Source organism: Bombina bombina, chromosome 2 (assembly GCF_027579735.1).
Source record: "Bombina bombina isolate aBomBom1 chromosome 2, aBomBom1.pri, whole genome shotgun sequence".
NCBI classification, from domain to species: domain Eukaryota; kingdom Metazoa; phylum Chordata; class Amphibia; order Anura; family Bombinatoridae; genus Bombina; species Bombina bombina.
The window spans coordinates 1,093,563,586-1,093,579,913 of record NC_069500.1 but is presented as its reverse complement, the minus strand read 5'-3'; the positions used below and the strand labels follow the sequence as shown (position 1 = coordinate 1,093,579,913).

The 16,328-nt window shown below is 34.8% G+C and overlaps 1 protein-coding gene across 2 annotated transcripts in view; it reads right to left on the bottom strand.

The window, feature by feature from the left end:
* Positions 1 to 449: 449 nt before the first annotated feature.
* Positions 450 to 16,328, bottom strand: part of DCLK2 (doublecortin like kinase 2) — a 262,197-nt gene continuing 246,318 nt past the window's right edge. For both annotated transcript variants that reach the window (XM_053703730.1, XM_053703729.1), the window contains 2 exons: positions 12,163 to 12,276; positions 450 to 2,654 (listed from right to left, as the gene is read on the bottom strand). In XM_053703730.1, coding sequence (XP_053559705.1) covers positions 2,511 to 2,654; positions 12,163 to 12,276 — 258 coding nt within the window. In that variant the 3' untranslated portion in view covers positions 450 to 2,510. The remainder of the gene's footprint in view (positions 2,655 to 12,162; positions 12,277 to 16,328) is intronic.

Below are 16,328 nucleotides of genomic sequence, written 5' to 3'. Positions count from 1 at the left end.
AGAGATACTAAACCCACTTTTTTCATGATTCAGATAGAGCATGCAATTTTCAGCAACTTTCTAATTTACTCCTATTATCATTTTTTTCATTCTCTTGCTGTCTTTATTTGAAAAGCAGGAATGTAAAGCTTAGGAGCTGGCCAATTTTAGGTTCAGCACCCTGCATAGTGCTTGCTTATTAGTGGCTACATTTAGCCACCAATCAGCAAGCGCAACCCAGGTGCTGAACCAAAAATGGGCCGGCTCCCAAGCTTTGCATTCCTGCTTTTTAAATAAAGATAGCAAGAGAACAAAAAGAAATGATAATATGAGTAAATCAGAAAGTTGCTTAAAATTGAGTACGCTATCTGAATCATTAAATAAAAAATTGGGTTTAGTATCTCTAAGTTATTTTAAGTGACATAACTTGGAAACTAAAGATTTTTTTATGTATAAAATGACATAAAACTCAAATTCCAAATACGCAGTAGTTAATTTCAATTTTAAATGCAACTAAATTTAATGTCCATTTATACAGACATAATTTTACTACAATCTATTTCTTATACTCCTAATCTTGATGTTTATTGGTGAAAGATCAAATAATCCTGTAGTAAGATGATATTGTAAGCAAGGGACATAAGGTTACAAATGTTTAATGTAATACAAACATAACCATTTTTTTGTATTCAATGAGATTGCACCTTTAATGACAACATAACTAGAGTGGCCTGTACCATAGCATGTGTTTGCAATGCAATGCAAAGCTCCTCTGCCACTCAGCTAGATGTCAAAGTATACATTAAATATTTTTAAAGATAGAAATGAGAGAGCTGTACATACATTTACAGTGGAATGCAATATCTTAAAATAGTTCTGCTTAGATAAATTACAAAATAAAAAATTGAGAAGTTAGAGAGTCCCTTTGTGCTGCTGTACTAATACAAACGAAGGGGCATTATGTAGGATCTGGAGTAGGATGTGTAGAACAAGGTCACTGCCAAAATAGATTTAGTATACCCAACACACAGGTCCCTAAGTTCACTTTCAATTTAATTTTACATCCATTATTATTATTTTTAACATTTGATTACTTTTTGAAAAATAAGGTGCTTATGTAAGACAGTTGCTGTGAATATTTACATTTTGTCAAGCAGAAAAAAATACATAGAAACACAGATTTGACAACCACAAAGAATTTCTCGCATTGTTGAGCCTATCTTGCAATATGTTTCACGTTTCCTGTATGGTACAGCACATTCATTTGGTCATGCTTATCCATTCTATCACTGAAAACTTCTATTTTGTTAAATAATTTCTTTGTTCTTTAAAAAGTAAAATAAATGACAACGCATGCACTGTTTTTAAACTGCTAAAATTAAATGTTAAGTATAAAGGCAGGCCTATGATTCTAGTTTGTAATTCTGTTTCAGTCAAGAAACACTGCAGAACAAAATAAAATTTAGAAAAATAAAAATGCATAATACTGATTCTAAATACACAATTAGATTGTTTTTCACAATTCTCCAGTCCCAACACATATCAAAAGAGAGATCAAACAACATTTTTCTGTCTTTCTTAACCTCTGGTAATATATTAGTGATGATTAAGTTATGATGAACTTTTCTTTCCCAGTAGTTTACATTTTGTGCCCGGTTGTAACAACATGCAGCAAGCTTTTCATTCCATTCCAGGCTTCAGAAATGTTTGAAGTAAGTCACTAGAAAATATTTTTTTTTTTTATGGTTTCAGCATATAGTGGCTAGGAAAGGAAACTTTGAATGAACCTCTTTACACATATCAAATACCCATACCTCTAAATAAATACTACTTCTATCAAACCAGGTCACCTTAAGAGATGCAAATCAGCTGAAAACCAAATGTCACTGCAATGTCGGAAGAGTAAAATTACCTAAAAATAGCAATTTTATTGAAAATGTGTTTCTAGCTTTCCGGTTCCTTCAAAACTCATCAGTGGAAAGAGAAACACAAGCATAAATGAATGGAAGAAAATAAAGTGTAGCTTTTCTTTTATATATTAATTCTAAAAAAATAAAATAAATAAAAATCAAACTAGATTACAGAAATCCTCACCTAACAAACAATAAAATGTTATCAAACCCAGTCATCATATGTAATACAACATTCTCCCATATCCAACAAAAAGTGCGTTAAATAAACTAGAAAATTAATTATTGGAAAGCAGAATTACTTTCTAGGCAAGGAGCATAGAAAAATTACAGTAAATGTATTATTCACCTGCTCATTCTGAGAGTTTCCAATGCTAAAAAAGAAAAAAAAAATGAAGAAAAAAAACAACAAAAAACATCAGGCCGTTAAAAGGACAGCAATCTAACGATACACCAAGTCTATGGCAAAAATAGAGGAAACTACATCAAAATAAAAATGTAAAAATGGAGGTTTGAAGCGGCGTGCTCCAACTGGATTTGGTCATAGATCACTGACTCAGGATGTTCAACTACCCAGTACCAATTGGACATTGTAGGGCAGTTGTAAATGGCTCAAATTTGTCATATTAAAGTTGTTGATCCAAAAATGTTGGGAAGATCTTCAACAGCTGTAGTAATCTTGCTGGTCTTCTCCAAGATAGCACTCTCTGTATCATCACAGCGCTTACCACAGAAAATCTGACCCTCCTTATCAAGAGCTGTGTTCTACAACATAAATCATTAATTAATTAGGACCAATTCATTTGTATTCATTTTATCACAATTAACAAACAGACTAAACATTCATGCACTATTGAGAGAAAGGGAGAAATAATGGCTAATATATTAAGCTTTCCGGATACTAGGGCAAAGTATTTTAGTAGCTTGAGCCCCTTATTTGTCCACCTAATACATTGGTCTTAGGCCTTTATCATGTTTTTCTTAAGTAATTTACAAAGACTTTCTATTTAATGTTTTTTGCATTTTATAATATTTAATTAACCAAAGTAATTAAAAGACCATTAAATATTGCAGAATTGCATAATCAATAAATGTATAATATTAAGACAACACAATAACAGTAGGACTACCGGGAGGCGCTATCTTCTTTCAGAAGTTTGCAGTGAAGCTGCTGTTGAAATATGGTGTTTGGAATGATAGGTAAGCCCTCGCTTCTAATCGTTCAATAAAGTATGGATGAACAAGAGTGTATAATTTTCACAGCGCTAAACTACAAGGGTTATAAACTAGATGTTCGATATCTTTAAAACATCAAATATTCTATAATGGTTAATTCTGAATACTAGTTCAGATATAGGCCTCTAGTTATCAAGCCGTCAACCTCAAATACGCTGGAATTCCGCAGCGTATTTGTGGCGAGGCTGATTCGCCTAAGTTATCAAGCCCTACACACCGGCAAAAGTAGAATATAGTGACGTAAGCTTCGATCCGCCGGACTCAGTCCGACACAGATCGATTCTTACGTCACTCGCAAGTTCGGCACAATCTGACTACTTTTGCTAGTTATCAAAGAACTAGCAGGTACGCACTTTTCCGGCCCAGCGTACCTGGTTTTCAATCCACCGCCCTGGAGGCGGTGGATCCCATAGGAATCAATGGGAGTCTGACCATAGCGAAAGTTCATGTTCGCTGCTGCCCGACATCCCATTGATTCCTATGGGAAACGTCTGCACCTAACACCCTAACATGCACCCCGAGTCTAAACACCCCTAATCTGCCCCCCTACACCGCCGCCACCTATATTAAACATGTTAACCCCTAAACCGCCGCTCCTGGAGCCCACTTCCACTCTAATAAACTTATTAACCCCTAAACCGCCGCTCCCGGACCCCGCCGCAACTATAATAATTATATTAACCCCTAAACCGCCGCTCCCGGACCCCGCCGCCACCTACATAAGACCTATTAACCCCTATCCTGCCCCCACTACACTGCCGCCACCTATAATAAATTTATTAACCCCTATCCTGCGGATCCCGGACCCCGCCGCAACTTAATAAATTGTTTAACCCCTAAACTGCCGCTCCCGGACCCTGCCGACACCTATATTATACGTATTAACCCCTAATCTGCCCCTCCTACACCGTCACCACCTATAATAAATTTATCAACCCCTATCCTGCCCCTCCTACACCGCTGCAACCTATAATAAAATTATTAACCCTAAAACCTAAGTCTAACACTAACCCTAACACCCCCCTAACTTAAATATTAATTAAATAGAAATAAATATTACTCTTATTAAATTAATTATTCCTATTTAAAACTAAATACTTACCTATAAAATAAACCCTAATATAGCTACAATATTACTAATAATTATATTGTAGCTATTTTAGGATTTATTTTTATTTTACAGGCAAATTTAAATTTATTTTAACTAGGTACAATAGCTATTAAATAGTTATTAACTATTTAATAGCTACCTAGATAAATTAAAGTCAAATTTACCTGTAAAATAAAAACTAACCTAAGTTACAATTACACCTAACACTACACTATCATTAAATAAATTATTCCTATTTAAAACTAAATACTTACCTGTAAAATAAACCCTAAGCTAGCTACAATGTAATTAATAATTACATTGTAGCTATTTTAGGATTTATATTTATTTTACAGGCAACTTTGTATTTATTTTAACTAGGTACAATAGTTATTAAATAGTTATTAACTATTTAATAACTACCTAGCTAAAATAATTACAAAATTACCTGTAAAATAAATCCTAACCTAAGTTACAATTAAACCTAACACTACACTATCATTAAATAAAATAAATAAATTAACTACAAGTAGCTACAATTAAATACAATTAAATAAACTAACTAAAGTACAAAAACAAACACTAAATTACAGAAATAAAAAAAGATTATAAGAATTTTAAACTAAATACACCTATTCTAAGCCCCCTAATAAAATAACAAAGCCCCCCAAAATAAAAAAATTCCCTACCCTAATCTAAATTACAAAAGTTAACAGCTCTATTACCAGCCCTTAAAAGGGCTTTTTGCAGGGCATGCCCCAAAGAAATCAGCTCTTTTGCATGTAAAAAAAACACAATACCACCCCCAACATTACAACCCACCACCCACATACCCCTAAGATAACTACAATGTAATTATTAATTACATTGTAGCTAGCTTAGGGTTTATTTTACAGGTAAGTATTTAGTTTTAAATAGGAATAATTTATTTAATGATAGTGTAGTGTTAGGTTTAATTGAAACTTAATTTATAAATTAATTTAATAAGAGTAATATTTATTTAGATTTATTTAATTAATATTTAAGATGGGGGGGTGTTAGGGTAGGTGTTAGACTTAGGTTTAGGGGTTAACAATTTTATTATAGGTTGCGGTGGTGTAGGGGGCAGGATAGGGGTTGATAAATTTATTATAGGTGGCAACGGTGTAGGGGGGGGGGGCAGATTAGGGGCTATTAATTTTAATATAGGTGGTGGCGGGGTCCGGGAGCGGCGGTTTAGGGGTTAAACAATTTATTTAGTTGCGGTGGGGTCCGGGATCCGCAGGATAGGGGTTAATACATTTATTATAGGTGGTGGTGGTATAGGGGGGCAGGATAGGTGTTAATAGGTATTATGTAGGTGGCGGCGGGGTCCGGGAGCGGCGGTTTAGGAGTTAATACATTTATTGTAGTTGCGGCGGGGTCTAGGAGCGGCGATTTAGGGGTTAATAACTTTATTTAGTTGCTGGGGGCTCCGGGGGCGCCAGTATAGGGGGTAGAACAGTATAGTATAGTGTGGGTGCTTAGTGACAGCTTATCAATAAAGCTGGGAAAAAGCCGAAGAGCAGCGAGATCGGATGAGTGATAACTATCACAGTCCACTGCTCATTGCCCCGTACTTGGTGCGCGGCTTTTTGACAGGTTTTTTGATAACTTTGGCGAACGTATTCAGGTCTGCAGCAGCGATGTGAGGTGAGCTTAGGCGAGCGTATTGGGGCCGGCGAAGGCAGGTAAGTAAACTGCTTGATAACTAGAGGCCATAGTGTAAATCTCTGTGAATAATCTATTATGGTTGGATCATAACTTTCATCTAAGTTTGAATACCTAACCGCTGATTGTATAGCCTCAATTGTACACTAACGCACTGATTAAGGGATGTACCCTTTTTATCTGACCTAACAACATAGATACAGTGTTGTCATACAAATAGTAATTTGTCGATCAGTTAGTATTGAATTTCAAATTACATTGTATTGCAAATAATAATTGTTTATACACTTGTATTCATTTAGGGATTGACACTGCATCAAAATAGCATGTTGATTCTGCTTGGTATTATATCAGTAATGATCCAACCATAATAGATTATTCACAGAGATTTACACTATATCTGAACTAGTATTCAGAATTAACCATTATAGAATATTTGATGTTTTAAAGATATCGAACATCTAGTTTATAACCCTTGTAGTTTAGCAGTGTGAAAATGATATACTCTTGTTCATCTATATCTATATATATCTATATATATCTATATATATATATATATATATATATATATATATATATATATATATATATATATATATATATATATATATATAAAAGATGGGGTGTTTTGGCTTGCGCTGTGTATAATGCAAATAGTTATTTTGCCCTAATTAGAAGTTCCTCCTGATGTGTTTCAAAGGCAGCTTGGTCTGGAAGTTCCACTATCATCAATTGGAACAAATGGTAGTGTGGGAAGAGTTTGAGGGTTCCAAACTGTAGCGCTCGTAGAATGGAGGAAACATAAACAAAGAACAAATTATGGTGCAGTATGAATATACTAGTTAACAGTATAGTGCTGGAAGTAAAACATGTTGCTCACCTTTTTAGACCTCAAACCTGTGAGGTATGTGAGGAGCGTTGGAGGGATTTTACCCCTATCCGTGTTAAAGATGTTTATCAAGGTGACCGGTTGGAGTATGGTATTTTTTACTTGGTGCCTTTGGAGAACGCTTCTCCTCTGTGGAGTATGGTATCCTTAATTCTTAGTGATGAATTTCATCTGTATAACGTAGATTGGATCCTTTCTTTTTCAGGAATATGCTGTTGTCTGCAACTTGCTTCCCTCCTGTCTGACTTCAGTAGGTTCTGGCAAGATAGCAGCTTTAACACAGATAGGGGTAAAATCCCTCCAACGCTCCTCACATACCTCACAGGTTTGAGGTCTTAAAAGGTGAGCAACATTTTTTACTTCCAGCACTATAATGTTAACTAGTATATTCATACTGCACCATAATTTGTTCTTTGTTTATGTTTCCTCCATTCTACGAGCGCTACAGTTTGGAACCCTCAAACTCTTTATATATATATATATATATATATATATATATATATATATATATGTGTGTGTGTGTCTGTGTTCGTAAGTTATGCATATGATATATTTATACTTGTACATTCAAGGGTTCAGTGTTCAAACGTAACATTTGGCTTTTAAAATATATGGGAAATTTGGGAAGTTTATTTGTGTGAATTATTAAGTTGTGAATACGGACTATTAAATATCAAAGATAACAAAATGTGGGCCCACCCTATTTTACATGCACTTTTTTAATATTTAAAAAAAATTTAAAAACACATAGTAGCAGTTACATAAGGATTTAAACTGTCGTATTTTTAATAGCATACACAGTTTTTTTTAACAAATACTCCACAGCAATAGTCTAATCATAGATATATTAAAAATGTAACTAACATAACCAAAACATAGCCATAACTGCCCATTAAATATCATGCAAGTGCTGTACAACCTATACCTATGCGCTCTATTTGTCAACAATTCTTCATGCACACACATGCTACACACAATATTCCTTTTTCAAAAAACTTGGGGTTTTTAAGACCATTCTGCCAGAAAAATGAAAACGTACTGCCAAAAAACCCACATTAAACCCCATGTATAACAAACATTGTATCATATACTTGAAATAAACAGTGGCTAAGCCCTAATTGCAAATTCGAATAACATAACACTACAGCTTTGGAGTCCCACTCTTTTCCACTGGGTGGCAGTATAATAATGTCTAAACTAGCCTAATACTGGTGAAGAATTTTCATTGTTATTGAGATTTTAGGTTGGATTTACTAGAAATGTTAAAAACAGAATATGCAAATATAAATATTATCACATTATCCAAAAAATGAATATGATCTTGCACAATAGCAGTAGATAGAATTGTCTCTGTACTCATTATTTCTCCTTTTCTCTACTTAAACTAAACATCATAAGTAAGCAGCAAATAAAAGCATTGCAGATGCAGTTAGTACATACCATTGGCTTCGATCTAGGCAGAGGGAAGCAAGGCAGGCAGGAAACAGGAAGAAAAAGGAAGGAAGCAAGGGGTAGAACTAACTTACTAGAAGCAGATTTAACAACTTGAAATAGCAATTTAAAAACACATTTAAAATAATGTTTTTATATTTAAAAGGCTGTGGATCAACTTAAGTAGATGAAACATAATGTAAGTTTTTTTATCCTATAGTCCACACAATTATAAAAGAAAATATTCAGAGAATCTGTCTCCAATGTGAAACAAATTTGTAAAGGATCCATTAATGGAAAACAATTATATCAAAGCTGCGCCCTTGAATTCTTTACTATTATTGACAGATAATTACCTAAAGTGGCAGCTGGAAGAAGTCTTCCCGTTTGAACCTCTTGCACAGGTGGTGGCCATGCCCCTTTGATTCCCAGCAGCATATTGTATAATTGATGCTGTACACAGGATTAAACACCTGTATACTGATGCTTAAAGGGACATGATGCTCAAGCTAAATCTGTAAAAATGTAACAAGAATATCTGTATGTTGAAAAAAACACTTGAAATATTTACCTCAAACTTTCTTCAGCTCACCACAGTGCTCTGATATTCAGAGCTACCCCTGCAACTGGCATCTGCATGGTGCAGAAACAAAACAAGAAAAATACCAGCAGCCATTCTCAAAGGATTTACTGAAATCTTGCATGATTATATTGTAAGCTTCCTTAAACTGAGTAACTGGGGCTGGCATCCTGATTGGCTGCTTAAAGTCACTTTACAGTGGTATGTGGCTTCTGAGGACATTTTGAGGTAAAACGTCTTTTTTTTAACATAGAGATGTTCATGTGATATTTTCTAGTCAACTTTTTACAGCTATGTTGCATCACTTTCAAATAATTCAACTTTTAGAAATTATATTTATTTTTCCGTTCATCACATGGAGACAGAGTTCATAGTCTAAATATGTTTTTATTTTTCTGTGTAAACACATTGCACATTTATAGCAATAATGTGACTTACATATTTTATTTAATGGGACATAAAGAGCCACCAACTTTCTTTTTGACATTAAATAGTAAATAGAATTGATCATTTTGACTAGTGTACCATAAACAGAAATGACAGTCACATTAAAAGTTGAAAGGCAAAAAAAAACCAAAACAATTTTACATATAACACAGCTAGTGAACTGTCTGACTATAACATGACTATAAAATGGACTTTGCATTATAATAAACATTATACCTACTGATTGGTACATTGACTGGCATTTATAGCAAATCAAAGGTACTATTAACATAGCAGAGTTACCTAGAGGAATTATAAGCATTATACCATAAAGCTAAGCCTATACTGTACCCTGTAAAAGTACTCGCTACTTCCCAAGATTAGCAATTTACATAGCAACTGCTTATGGAATTAAAAACACTTCTGCCATTTAGCATTTGTAATGGGAAGGATGCCCGACACTACACCCTCTATGATATCTGTAATGGATCTGGAACAGACATTTCCTTTATGTGGGCACTGATAGTATAAGGATTACTGGGGAGATTATTTATTCCATTCCTACTTGTATATTTGACTTTTGATGGCCCTATTTGAAAACGAAGATCTTCCTGGAGTCATTCTGAACTAATCCATGACTCTAGACCAAGCCATCCAGAAGTATGCCCATAGGCCGAAATATTTAAATGAGATGACTCTAGAGTCATTCACTGGCTGTTCATGCTTGTGAAGTAATCTGCAAGGTAATCTGCTAATTATGCTGAAGACATTACTCAGATTGCTTTTACCTTAGCCAATGACTTTACAAGCCTGATGATGTGCAAATGACTTCTTAAGTAGTTTGATAATCATCAAATTACTCCAGGATAGTTTCTAAAGTAATCCTGTTTGTCTTGGAGTATTATTTAATTGCCCACCTTGTGTTATATTACTAAAAACAGTGGTTAGAATGGAACTTGCACATTGCATTGTCAAGTGATTTTAAAATGTGGTTTAGATATTAATAACAGGTATGGTTTTCTTAATGGTGGATACCATGGCTACAATTTTGTCTGTTTTGCAACAGGGGGAGGGGTATATAGTTGAAATATCTTTCACTTATTATCACACAGTTTTTTTCTGAAGAAGGGGACCTATCCTTAAAACAGTCACTTAAAGGGACAGTCTAGACAAAAATAAACTTTTATGATTCAGATAGAGAATGCAATTTTAAACAATTTTCCAATTTACTTTTATCACCAATTTTGCTTTGTTCCATTTGTATTCTTAGTTGAAAGCTAAACCTAGGAGGTTCATATGCTAATTTCTAAGCCCTTGAAGGCCGCCTCTTCTCTCAGGGCATTTTGACAGTTTTTCCTCCACTAGAGGGTGTTATGTCATGTGTGTCATATAGATAACACTGTGCTCACGCATGTGGAGTTCCAGGGAGCCAGCTCTGATTGGCTAAAGTGAATGTTTGTCAAAATAACTGAAATAAGGGGGCAGTTTGCAGAGGCTTAGATACAAGGTAATCACAGAGGTAAAACGTGTATTTATATAACTGTGTTGGTTATGTAAAACTAGGGAATGGGTAATAAAGGGATTATCTATCTTTTTAAAAAATAAAAATTCTAGTATAGACTGTCCCTTTAAATAAATCCCTTTTTGCTTTTAAATAATGCAAGCTTTTTACTAATTGAAATGCTACACATGGCTTTGCACCCTGGGATATTCTTCTATGATGTGGACTGCTTATTTTTGCAGTGTCTTGTTCCATTTAGGTAATTCTCCAATTTCTGCTTTATTTTTAAAAGCAAAACAACCAATTATCTTCTGAAGGTGACTTTTTGAGTACAAGACCATATCATTTTTGTTGGAACTGGGGGGAAGGGGGAACACATGAAAAAGGCTTGTAGATCCCATTGGTGTAGAAAGCAGTTAGTGAAATGTTTCATAAGAATGTGTTATATCAGCAGGTGTGATATCAGAAGCCTTTGTAAAAGGAACCCAAAGTGTCTTTAAAACCAGTTTAAACACCTTCACCAAAAGTAAGGGACAGTGTGTTTGTTGTGGGAGAAATGAGCAGAGAAAAAGAGTATCATGCAGAATGGCTTAATAGAAGCATTTTATATACTTTATACCAGGCCTCTGCTTCAAGCTCATCTGCTTTGGCCCAAAAATGTAAGAAAGGACGCTCAGAACTTCTTCTCCTTACAAGTCAAACTCAAACTGTGAAATAAAATGTACATAATTTAACTTTAGAGCTCAGAATTAAAGTCACTTTATATGTAACTGTCGGTCACACCTATATAAAGCCTGTATGAGTACTAGCGTTCGTAACATTATTGTTCTGCACATGGGAAATCTCTAATGTACAAAAAAGTACAAAAGTATATTTAGTCATTCAGAGATTTTCATTTTGTGATCACTTTTTTAGTTCCTAAATGTTTGTGGCAATACCTTTACTGGTGTTTGCTCTCCAGAGAAACATTGCCATTATTTATTAAAGGGATACTGAACCCAATTTTTTTATTTTTCAAATAAAGATAACAAGCGAACAAAGAAAAATGTATAATAGGAGTAAATTAGAATGTTGCTTAACATTTCATGCTCTATCTGAACTATGAAACAAAAAAATGGGTTCAGTATCCCTTTAACTGTGTATTATATGCTGAAATTGGGCATCATAAAAATGTAATCTTTTTCATTTATATGCATGGGGATCAGGTATGTGATAGGAATATGTATTCAAAGACAATTAAGGACAAATGCATAAAGGTCATAAATCAAACAAACATTTAATAACTGAGCAAAGATGTATGTTCTATACATAAAGGGTTTGCTCTCAAATAATACATATAAAAGGCAACATTGAAACTGTATATTGTGCTGCAGTTCCTTTAACACTAGCAAGATGCAGCTAAATCTATTTACTCACAAATCCACAACTTACCATGATGACAGATATGGCAGCTGTAGTGTTGTTCCCTTTCGGTAATGAGTTAAAGTGCTGTTTTAGTTTACCTGTGACTTCAACTTGCATATTATTTCCTTGAGATGCATCATCCTATTGTAAATGATAGTATATACTTACATTATAATCTTTAAAACCTTAAACAACAAAATGTCTTTAATCTATATGGTCTTTATTTTTTTTTAATAATATTTAAAATATATAGAGTCTATAACCACATAAGATATACAGTATGTTATCAGAATTCAAACCTTACATTTAAGATTCCATTTTATTAACAAATAATACTTTATTTCACTTGAAAAGTTGAGCTGTGTTTCATTGCAAAAATAATTTCCTTGTGCTTCATCCACTTTTAATTTCCCTTACGTATACAGAGCTTGTAGAAAATAAAGGTTAAGTTATACCATTCATTATTGTAATACCTAATGATATATTGTACTGTAAAATTATCTCATATTAACCTGTTTCAAATATTAAAGGGACACTATACCCAAACATTTTCTTTTATGATTAAGGTAGAGAATACAATTTTAAACAACATTCCAATTTACTTCTATTACCTAATTTGCTTCATTCTTTAGATATACTTTAATGAAGAAATAGCAATGCACACAGTGAACCAATCACAGGAGGCATCTATGTGCAGCTACCAATCAGCAGATACTAAGCATATCTAGATATGCTTTTCAGCAAAGAATATCAAGAGAATGAAGCAAAATAGATAATAGAAGTAAATTAGAAAGTTGTTTATAATTGTATGCTCTTTCTAAATCATGAAAGAAAAAATTTGGGTTTCATGTCCCTTTAACTTTACCTGTTGGAGTGTAGTAAATTGCAAATAGCTCATTTGCATTTATTTTCTCGTTTGGGATAGCTGCATTTGCCTGTTGAAACTGCCACCTATACTAACATTCTTCTATACTGCTTTATTGGCAAGACAAAAGCTAAACAAGAGGCAACAGCAGAAACAAACCTCCCAGTGAGGGAAGGGAGAAAGATGAGAGAGTCAAGACCATTTGCAATAAAGTTCCTACAGCAGCTTGAAATGCAATTAATCCTCATCTGCTGCTTGCTCGAGTACATTGTCGCTTTAATTGTTCCTCCTGAAACCCCTTTTTTCAGGCTAAGATCTGAGAAATATTGAGTGATGGGAAAAAGTTTTGACACTCAAACAGCAGAAAGAGTCTAATAAACATTCTGCCATTTGAACATTTCAATAAAAGGTTAACATTTGAATATTGCCCCCCCCCCCCCCAGACTTTCATTACATTGCTTATGAGAACCAATATTCAAATGTTAATTATTTTGGTTCAGAGGGCGGAATGGTTTTAGCTGACCCATAGGCACCTCTATCCCTGTTCTCTAACAGCAGAAAGAGGAGAGACCTAGTGCTCCCTCAAGACAAAGGGGCATATTTATCAAGCTCCCTATGGAGCTTGATGCCCCGTGTTTCCGGTGTTCTGGGAAAATGGTGAACTTGTGAAAACAGCGAACCACGTCACTTCCTGTGACGTGGCATCAGCTGTTTCACAAATTTTGGCCGTAATACGCATGCGTGGTAGAGTCATTACATACCTGGCCGCATACGTCACTGCTACAATTTTAAGAGCCGTGAAATTCCTGGACCCTTTCAAGAGCGCATGCGTAGGATTTTGAAATCCATCAATACCACCGCTCACGCCACTGCTACAATTTCGGGACTTGTGTAATTCCTTGACCCTTTGTTGTACAGCGCCCCGCTTTGCCAATTGCCATACAATTATACGTATCCCCTTTACAGTGACATGAAACATCAACACTTATACAATATGTTTTTTATTGTTCAAACTGTTTGATTGGTCATACAAACATTGTTATGTGACTGTAAAGGGGATACGTATAATTGTATGGCAATTGGCAAAGCGGGGGGCTGTACAACAAAGGGTCCAGGAATTACACAAGTCCTGAAATTGTAGCAGTGATGTGAGCGGCAGTATTGACGGATTTCAAAATCCCACGCATGCGCTCTTGAAAGGGTCCAGGAATTTCACGGCTCTAAAAATTGTGGCAGTGACGTATGCGGCCTGGTATGTAATGACAATACCACGCATGCGCATTACGGCCACAATTTGTGAAACAGCTAATTCCACGTCACAGGAAGTGACGTGGTTCGCTGTTTTCACAAGTTTGCCATTTTCCAAGAATACCGGCAAGCCTTCAGGCTTGCCGGAAACAGAAGTTATAAAGCAGCGGTCTAAAGACCGCTGCTCCATAACTTGTCCACCTGCTCTGAGGCGGCGGACAGAAATCGACAGAAATCAACCCGATCGAATACGATCGGGTTGATTGACACCCCCTGCTAGCGGCCAATTAGCCGCAAATCTGCAGGGGGCGGTATTGCACCAGCAGTTCACAAGAACTGCTGGTGCAATGATAAATGCAGAGAGCGTATGTTGTCGGCATTTATCTTTGTGCAGTGGACACGAGCCGCTATATCGGATCATGTCCGCTCGCACATTAATAAATAGGCCACAAAGAGTCAACAGGTAAATTTACTTTCTTATAGCTTTTGTTGCTAGGGGTGATCTTAATCTCCCTCATTACTTGGATTAATATTCCTTGTTTGAAACAGGGAAATTCCTTTCAAAATAAGGCATCGCTCTCTAAGATGCAATTGATCATTGTAAAAATGTTGAGTTTTGGCTTTTCTTTTCCTTTCAACCTAGAAGGAGAAGAGAAAAGCCATCTTTTGAATGCATGTGAGATACTGATCACCTGGACACTAGAGACATTTTCTATAGGGGGCCTTTGTTGTCCCATCTTCCCCTCTGCCTTACTAAATAAGGTCCCTCATGTAAAATGGAGGAATTTTTCCTGTTTGATGACTGGTAAAATACCCCTCTAATTTCTATGACAGCTTCCACCACACACACAAAACATCCCTCAGATGAATGAGGTATCTAATGACAGGCTAAGCAGGCTATCAGTAGGAATTGTAATAACTTAGGTAATATTTAGGGTGTTTTCTGACATAAAAGGTACCCTAGTACACATTTAAACACTAAAAAAAGAACACGTGAACCCAGTTTTGAAAGAACCCTCCTTCATATATCATATACCCAAGTGGATAAACACCTGATAACATCATATACATATGAAACACAATTATGGGAAGTGGGGCAGACCCTCTCTTGTCTTTTCACAATACACTGAACAATGTACAATGCTCTTTTTTTTGCAGATAAGCCACCAAAATGTGTGCTTGTAAAAATAGGTGACATTTGTTAAAGTTTATATTAGGATGATTGTTTTTTTTTCTATGTGTGTAAATATATTATGTCTTCCTTTTATTACACTAAGGGCCCTCCGCTCAGGCGAGATGTTTATCTTACAAGGAAGGGTTCTGTATGTGAAGGAGAAACTCCTATATTATAATATAAAGTCTAAAAAAAAAACTAAATATTTTGAACATACATGAATTGTCAAATATGTCCACCCCATGTAAAATTTAATTTTGTAAATTTAAAAAATAATTATATTTTTACGGTTATATTTCTATCTCATTTGTGCCATAAAAAAAATAGATGATGAAAAAAATATCTACCGTATATAATTATTTCTAATTTGAATTAATTTGTGCTCATTTTTTTTTGCATTTCGTATGGTTGGTTTTTACAATATCTTTATATTTCTGTAAATCAGCTGTTTTCTATAAGCACTTGGTCTGCGGTAAAACAAGAACAAAAAACATGATTTATCTGGATAACACAGAAAAAAACTCTGAGCCAGAACATAAATGGCTTCAGTACAGTGGTGCGAAATTGCTTGGCAGAAAAGGCGCTTTATTCTAACATTACATTGGATGAAGGGATAGCTGATATTTGTTTTTTAAAAACTCAAATGTTGAATAATCTGTAAACATTCATTTAAAAAAACAACAACATATTTTTAACAAATATGCTGAATCTCTTGTTTATTCCTAGATTTATATATAACCCTCTGAAAAGATTACCTTTTTCTTTTAGTCTCATTTAGCCATTTAAAGTTAAAAGATACATTAAAAACGTCTCACACTTTACAGAGCACTAAACTCACAGTGCTCTTTTCTACAATATAGTGTGATATGGAACATCACACCTGCTGATTATACAATGAGATTTTTT